At 46.3% G+C, this 8,603-nt stretch overlaps 2 protein-coding genes across 2 annotated transcripts in view; both read left to right on the top strand.

Annotated features, from left to right (window-relative positions):
* The window catches only part of AFMID (arylformamidase), a 20,061-nt gene extending 17,388 nt beyond the window's left edge, over positions 1-2,673 (top strand). Inside the window, exon 11 of the mRNA XM_007462366.1 lies at positions 2,513-2,673. Within this exon, the coding sequence (XP_007462428.1) occupies positions 2,513-2,545 (33 nt within the window). The 3' untranslated portion in view covers positions 2,546-2,673. The remainder of the gene's footprint in view (positions 1-2,512) is intronic.
* A 4,568-nt stretch (positions 2,674-7,241) lies between these two features.
* The window catches only part of BIRC5 (baculoviral IAP repeat containing 5), a 6,156-nt gene continuing 4,794 nt past the window's right edge, over positions 7,242-8,603 (top strand). Inside the window, exons 1-2 of the mRNA XM_007462365.1 lie at positions 7,242-7,358; positions 7,616-7,725. Coding sequence (XP_007462427.1) covers positions 7,248-7,358; positions 7,616-7,725 — 221 coding nt within the window. The 5' untranslated portion in view covers positions 7,242-7,247. The remainder of the gene's footprint in view (positions 7,359-7,615; positions 7,726-8,603) is intronic.

Genomic DNA, 8,603 nt, shown 5'->3' with positions numbered 1-8,603 from the left:
GGACGCGCAGGCTCAGCGGCCATGGCTCACGGGCCCAGCCGCTCCGCGGCATGTGGGATCTTCCCGGACCGGGGCATGAACCCGTGTCCCCTGCATCGGCAGGCGGACTCTCAACCCCTGCACCACCAGGGAAGCCCTACTTTTTTTATATATATATTTCTGTTTCCTCCAGTTTTATTGAGATATAATTGACATACAGCACTGTATAAGTTTAAGGTGTACAGCATAATGATTCGACTTACAAACATCATGAAATGAACCACAATAGGTTTAGTGAACATCCATCATCTCACAGATACAAAAGAAAAGAAAAAGAAAAAAATATTTTTCCCTTGTGATGAGAACTCTTAGGATTTACTCTTAACAACTTTCATATACAACATAGAGCAGTGTTAATTAAATTTATCATGTTGTACATTACATCCCTAGTGCTTATTTATCTTACAACTGGAAGTTTGTACCTTTTACCACCTTCCTCCAATTCCCCCTCCCCCCCACTCCCAATTAGTTGCCACCTCAATAGGACGTTTTTTTAAAATATTTTTTAAAATTATTTATTTATTTATTTATTTTTGGCTGCATTGGGTCTTCGTTGCAGTGCACGGGCTTCTAATTGCGGCAGCTTCTCTTGTTGTGGAGCATGGGCTCTAAGCGTGCTGGTCAGTAGTTGTAGCACGCTGGCTTCACTAGTTGTGGCATGCAGGCTCATTAGTTGTGTCTCACAGGCTCTAGAACGCAGGCTCAGTAGTTGTGGTGTACGGGCTTAGTTGCTCTGCGGCATGTGGGATCTTCCTGGACCAGGGCTTGAACGCGTGTCCCCTGCATTGGCAGGTGGATTCTTCACCACTGTGCCAACCAGGGAAGTCCCTCCATAAGGCTTTTATAGCGTTCAGTTTTAATTCACATAGTTAATATCCTTACCACACAAAGAGCACTTTCAAATCAATAAGAACAGTTCTTTTTTTAAATTGAAATTTAGTTGATTTACAATATTAGTTTCAGGTATGTAACATAGTGATTTAATATTTTTATATAGCCTATACTCCATTTAAAGTTATTATAAAATATTGGCTATATTCCCTGTGCTGTACAATATAACCTTGTAGCTTATTTATTTTATACATAGTATCAATAGTTTGTACCACTTAATAAGAGCAGGTCTTATTTCTCTTTAAGAACAGAAATAAATAGAAAAAATGGACAAAAAATAAGTGATAATTCAAAAAGAAATATAAATGGCCAGTAAACATGGGGGGAAAGTAAGCTGCATTTGTGATCATAGAAATGTAACTGAAATGGGACTTCCCTGGTGGTCCAGTGGTTAAGACTTCGCTTTCCAACGTAGGGGGTGCAGGTTCAATTCCTGGTCGGGGAGCTAAGATCCCACAGGTCTCGCAGCCAAAAAACCAAAACATAAAACAGAACTAATATTGTAACAGATTCAATAAAGACTTTAAAAGTGGTCCACATCCAAAAAATCTTTTAAGAAAAAGAAAGAAAGAAATGTAACTGGAAATGAGTCCTTTCCCACCTCTCACGGGAAATGTTCTAGTTATAATAGTGCGTAATGCTGGTGAAGACACAGTGAAGTGGGCCTCCCCCATCCTGCGGAGCACACGTTGGCCTGATGTTTCGGGAGTACAGCCTGGCAATATGGACCCAAACCCACTGACCCAGTAATTCTGCCGCTTGGAATTTGTCTTCAGGATAATCAGAGAAACACAGAAAGATAGTCTCTGTAGCTTTATTAATGTTCTAAACTTGGTAATAACCTAAATGTCTAATGAGGTTAAATTATGATATAATCAGGTAACAGTGAAGTTTGTGAAAATTAGTTAGGACATGTCAAATTGCTTCAGAGGTAAGAGCAAAAACACAAAAATTAACTGGCCTAGTATCTTCCTAGTTTTATGATACATAGATAGCTAGACCCTTAGAGGCATATATATGCATCCGAAAAAACCGTCTACCAGTGATATTACAATGGATTTAAAATATCAGTTTCCACATTTTCTACCATGAACATGTATTACTTTTTTTTTAACTGGGGAAAAACAAGCACCCAATAAACGACATCTCGTAAAGAAACCTAATAAATATTTTAGATTTGGAGGGCCATATGGTCTGTGACAGAACTACCCAACTCTGCCACTGTTGCTCAAAAGCCACCAGAAACAATTCATAGGTGAATAAATGTGGCGTTGCTCCAATAAAACTGTACTTATGGATACAGAAATTTGAATTTTATGGAGTTTTTACATGTCACAAAAGTATTCTTTTTTTGATTTTTTTTCCGGCTGTTTAAAAATGTAAAGCCATTCTTAGCTCATGGGTCATACAAAAACGGGCAATGAGTGGGCGACATTTCAAATGAGAGGTGGGAAAGGACTCATTTAAATTACGTTTCTGTGATCGAAAATGTAGCCTGTTTCTTTAATCAAATTCCTCCCAAGAGATCCTCACAAGAGCCTCTCCAACTCTGGAGCTTTTGTATTTTTCCCTCCTGCTGCAGATTATTTTGAAAACAATCTTCCAGGAGTCCTGATGACACCTGAACCCCCGCCGCCAGCATGCACCCCGACTTGTGAAACTTCTCCCAAGAGCCCGACTGCTTCCCATTCTTGCCGGCCTCAGTTTTCCCTGTGCCCAGCAGCGCCTCTGTTTGTCCACCCACCCTGGCCAGGGTCCATTCCCCTCACTGCTCTGAACACGAGTACAAATCTCCATGGCCTGCCCCTGGCCTGGATCGAGCGGGTTCCAGGGAAGGTCTGGCCCAGATCCACACCATGTGTGATACCCAGAGTCTGGCCTACAGTCTGCTGAGAGGGTGAAACAAAAGTGACAACTCCGAACCAGAATGAAGAGTAAGAGCTCCCCAAACCAGCTTTTGTTCTGTGTTTTTGTTTCACTCCTTTGTCTACTCTGTCCTGGGCTCCACCTGACGTCTGGATTCGTCCCGGAAAGCCCTGGGATTTTTTCCTTGGGGTTAACACCTTGACTGACAGGACAGTGACATCCACAGGTAGAACACACTTCCTCTGCCACTCCCCCCCACACACAGGGGTGTGTGTGCATTCAGTTCCCAAGGAGCCAGCTGGGTCCACCCACCATCCACCACACCCCTCTCTCGCCCACTCTGAATAGCTAGCAGTTCAAGAATGATTGATTATAGAGAAAATAGGTAATAGCCTAAATATTCATCAGTAGGGAGTAAGTACATCTGAGCAGCCGACCATCGTTAGAAAGAGGTCTGTGGTTTTTGTTTTTTGTTTCTTTTGCGGTACACGGGCCTCTCACTGTTGTGGCCTCTCCTGTTGCGGAGCACAGGCTCCGGACTCGCAGGCTCAGCAGCCATGGCTCACGGGCCCAGCTGCTCCGCGGCATTGGGATCTTCCTGGACCGGGGCCGGAACGTGCGTCGCCTGCATCGGCAGGCGGACTCTCAGCCACTGCGCCACCAGGGAAGTCCGAGGTCTGTGTTTATAACGGGGGACATCTCCAAGACATACTATTACCTGACAAAGAGCAAGATGCTCAACGATACAATATAGTACCATCTCAACAGCATTACCTAATACTCACAAAATGACATGTTTCTGTGTGTGCACACGAGTGTGTGAATGCAGAGAAAAAGTTTGGAGAGGCTCCACACCTAACACCTCTGCTCCGCTCTGGGGAGGGAAGTGGCATCGGGAACATGAGGAGGGGGTGTTTTGGCTTTATCTGGATTATTTGGATCTTTTAGGATAAGAATGTAATGAGGCAAAAAACCCCTAATGGGACCTAATTACATTTAAAAGCTTTTGCACAGCAAAGAAAACCATCAACAAAATGAAAAGACGACCTACTGAATGGGAGAAAATATTTGTAAATGATATGATGGGTAAGAGGTTAATATCCAAAATATATAAACAGCTCATACAACTCAACATCATAAAGACAAGCCTATTAAAAAATGCGCAGAAGAACTGAATAGACATTTTTCCAAAGAATATATACAGAGGGCCAACAGGCACATGAAAAGATGCTCAACATCACTAATCATCAGGGAAATGCAAATCAAAACCACAGTGAGGTATCACCTCACACCTGTCAGGATGGCCATCATCAAAAAGACCACAAACAAATGTTGGCAAGGATGTGGAGAAAAGGGAATCCTCCTACACTGTTGGTGGGAATGTGAATTGGTACAGCAACTGTGGAAAACAGTATGGAGGTTCCTCAAAAAACTGAAAATAGAACTACCATATGACCCAGCAATTCCACTCCTGGAAATATACCTGAAGCAAATGAAAACATTAATTCGAAAAGATACATGCACCCCAATGTTCACAACAGCATTATTTACAATTGCCAAGATATGGAAGCGACCTAAGTGTCCGACAACAGATGACTGGATAAAGAAGATGTGATATGTACACACACACACACACATATAGACAGAATGGAATACTACTCAGCTATAAAAAAAGAACATAGATGGACTTGGACTACTCAGCAACATAGATGGACTTGGAGGGCATAAGTGAAATGAGTCAGAGGAAGACAAATACTGTGTGTTATCACTTATCTGTGGAATCTAAACAGTAAAACAAATTAGTGAGTATAACAAAAAGTAAACAGACTCACAGATCTAGAGAACAACCTAGTGGTTACCAGTGGGGAGAAGGACGTTGGGAGGGGCAAGATAGGGGCAGGAGATTAAGAGGTATAAACTATTATGTATAAAACAAATAAGCTGGGGCTTCCCTGGTGGCGCAGTGGTTGAGAGTCCGCCTGCCGATGCAGGGGACACGGGTTCGTGCCCCGGTCCGGGAAGTTCCCACATGCTGTGGAGCGGCTGGGCCCGTGAGCCATGGCCGCTGAGCCTGCGTGTCCGGAGCCCGTGCTCCGCAACGGGAGAGGCCACAGCAGGGAGAGGCCCGCGTACCGCAAAAAAACCCAAAACAACAAAGACCCAACGCAGGCAAAAATAGATCATTGGAAAAAAAAAAAAAAGCCTTATGGAAAAGACCTAAGCAGCTGAAGTTTTCAGTAAAATAAAAATTTAAATGGTAAAAGTTGGAATATGTTGGTGCCAAATAGAAAATGAATCACAGAAATACGTTGACTTGATGGTGTTTGATCCAGAAGATATATTTATTTATTTATTTATTTATTTATTGGCCACACTACCAGGGATTGAACCTGTGCCCTCGGCAGTGAAAGCACAGAGTCCTAACCACTTGACTGTGAGAGAATTCCCTGGAAGATATATATTTTTATACAGATGCTATCAGTATAATAGAACTCTGATTAAAATATCCTAGGATGAAAAAGGCAGGGTCAACATCCACCCAGACAAGATGGCGGAGGAAACCGTGTCCTGGTCTGATGATTGTGAGGACAGGTTGGCAATATTAAAAAATGTTGAAAGACACACGCACACTTTCCCAGCAATCCTGCTTGCAGATGTTTATGCTACAGGCATAGTTGCACATGTTTGTGTGTCTGTTTGCTGTAGTACAATTCATAATAGCAAAAAAAAAAAAAAATTGGAGATACCCAATGGGAAATTGGTTAATTGGAATTAGGGTAGACCATCCAATAAACACCATGCAGATATTATAAAACATGTTGAGATCTCTAGGTGCTGATAAAGCTGAGATGTGCTGTTACCTGAAAAGACAGGATGCCAAGTGGTGTATGAACACCCACACACACACACACACATCTGGAAGTATACATAGAAACTGCTGAAAAGTTTCTGCTAGAGGTCTTTGGGGAGAGGAAGACTTCCTTCCCATTGCATGATTTTTGCTTTTACAGCATTGATGTGTCACTCTTACAGTAGAGGAAAAATGTGTTCACAAAAGTTTTGGTGAGACTAGATGGCCATAAGGTAATATCTAGCATTGATGTTTTATGATCTCAAAACAGTTTTGTCTGATCATCACAGTATCCATCAGGATTTGTTGCCAACTATTTGAAAATCCAGAAAGTTCACATAAAAATGCAAACTTGAAAAAAAAAATGCAGACTTGCCTTTGTGATAAATATATTTTTGGTCTTTGTCCCCGATTCCTGGCACACAGCTCCTAAAAAACCTTTGGAATGTCCAGAGTGATAGGAGCGTCTTTTGTTCTAATGAGCAACCCCTAGATGCTTCTGGCTGGGGCTGGTGGCCAGAAAGACCAAGCCTTCATTAGAAGCTTGGAGCTTTCAGCCTCACCCTCCCAATCTTCAGAGAGTGGAGAGGAGCTGGTGATTCAATTAATCACCAAAGGCCAATGATTTGATCAACCAAGCCTGTGAAACCTCTATAAAAACCACTTAAAGTCAGGTTCATAGAGCTGGAAGGCTGGGGCGTCTGCATGAGGCTAGGCACCAGCTACACAGGCCTGCTCTGAACCCAGTCTGGCTGTGCCTACAGGCAGGTGCCTGCTCCCTGGGCTCTCATTTCTATCATCCAGGTGGATTGTCCTTAGGCTGTTCACTTCCTGGAGTCACATAATAATCCCACCTCCCTGATAGGACACCCAGGTCTCCTGGCTGGAGGGCAGTGGGCATTGTTTCCACACATTGCTTCACCTCTGTTGACCCCCACCCGCACGTCTGTTTGGGGCAGGGACTTAGAAGGGATATTTAACTCCTGAGGAATTCTGGTGGAAAAGGAAGAACAAAGCTCCAAGGGTCAATTTCTGGACTTCCAGGAAGCTTCAGTGAAAAGACTTGATAAAAGAGACGAGTGAACAGCTCACTCCAGCGAGGGTGGAGGTTTAGCTGTGTACTTCATCTATGTGAAATCTTTCCCCTGGAGGATGGATGCGTGGCCTCTAGATGGACGTGCCTCAGCACATGTTCCAACCCGGACGGCACAAGGGCTGGCTGAGGAAGCTGGCACTAGGAGGTTCCAGGAGTGGGGTACCCACAAAAACAGTAACAGTTTGCACGCTGAAAGGGCTTAATCCATTTGTGCTCGGCAGGTGCCACTCCATGAAACTATCACGGGGACTTCGGCCCATCCTCCACTCCTCTTCCTACCACTGTTTTCAAGTAGCTGGGATGGGAGTAAGCACGGGGCGGGGTTGGGTCGGTGCCGGGTGAGCAGAAGCAGAGACATGTGGCGGGAGGACTACAACTCCCAGCATACCTCGCGCCGACCAGCTTCCCATTTCCCAGAAGTCCGCGGGCGGCGCGTTCCCGACATGCCCCGCGGCGGCCGACAACCGCCGGATTTGAATCGCGGCACCGCTCGGCGGCGGCGGGATGAGTATCCCGTCGTTGCCCCCGGCCTGGCAGCTCTACCTCAAGGACCATCGTGTCTCCACATTTAAGAACTGGCCCTTCTTGGAGGGCTGCGCCTGCACCCCGGAGCGAGTGAGTCCTCACGGCCTCCCGGAGCCCCCAGGCCCGCCCCGCCCCCAGAGCCCCGCCCCAGGCCCTGAGGCGACCCCTCCCGCGGGCCCTGGCCCCTCTGTGGGCCCCCGGGGCCACCCCTCCCGCGCGCTCTGGTCCCTCTGTGGGTTCCCGGGCCCCTGGGGCGACCCCTTCTGCGGTCTCTAGCCCCTCTGTGGCCTCCCGGATCTCGGGGGAACCCCTCCGCTCTGGGACCTGAGCCGAGCTCTCCTTTGCAGATGGCCGCGGCCGGCTTCATCCACTGTCCAACTGAGAACGAGCCCGACTTGGCTCAGTGTTTCTTCTGCTTCAAGGAGTTGGAAGGCTGGGAGCCAGATGACGACCCTATGTAAGTCCCTCAGGCCAGCCTCGCTGGGCTTCCGGGGTTCCCCAGTTCCATCAGGACCGTTTGGGGTTTTTTTGTGTGTTTTTGTTTGTTTTTTTACATCTTTATTGGAGTATAATTGCTTTACAATGGTGTGTTAGTTTCTGCTTTATAACAGAGTGAATCAGTTATACATATACATACGTTCCCATATCTCTTGCCTCTTGCGTCTCCCTATCCCACCCCTCCAGGCGGTCACAAAGCACCGAGCTGATCTCCCTGTGCTATGCGGCGGCTTCCCACTAGCTATCTACCTTATGTTTGGTAGTGTATATATGTCCATAGGACCGTTTGTTTTGAGTTGGGCTCCCCCCAAAACATCTGAATTTCGAAGTATTATTGAAGGACCTGCGGCTTTCCAACCTCGTTTGTGCCCTAAACAGCTGCTGTAAAGGATGAGTCTCCGCTGGTACCTTGGTGATGCTTTCAACCTAATCAAATCTGATTTGGCCGAATGCCCTCCTGGATTTGTTTTTGGCTGCGTTGGGTCTTCGTTGCTGCACGCGGGCTTTCTCTAGTTGCGTCAAGCGGTGGCTACTCTCTGTTGCGGTGAGGGCTTCTCATTGCGGTGGCTTCTCTTGTTGCAGAGCACAGGCTCTAGGCGCACGGGCTTCTGTAGTTGTGGCACGCGGGCTCAGTAGTTGTGGCTCGTGGGCTCAGTAGTTGTGGCACGTGGGCCTCAGTAGTTGTGGCATGTGGGCCTCAGTAGTTGTGGCTCACGGGCTCTAGAGCACAGGCTCAGTAGTTGTGCGACACGGGCTTAGATGTTCCGCGGCATGTGGGATCTTCTGGGACCAGGGCTCAAATCCATGGCCCCTGCACTGGCAGGCGGATTCTTTTTT

This window comes from Lipotes vexillifer, unplaced genomic scaffold (genome assembly GCF_000442215.2).
Source record: "Lipotes vexillifer unplaced genomic scaffold, Lipotes_vexillifer_v1.1 scaffold1691, whole genome shotgun sequence".
Lineage (NCBI taxonomy): Eukaryota > Metazoa > Chordata > Mammalia > Artiodactyla > Lipotidae > Lipotes > Lipotes vexillifer.
Note: the sequence above shows the minus strand (reverse complement) of the source record. Positions and strands in the feature narration are given on the sequence as shown.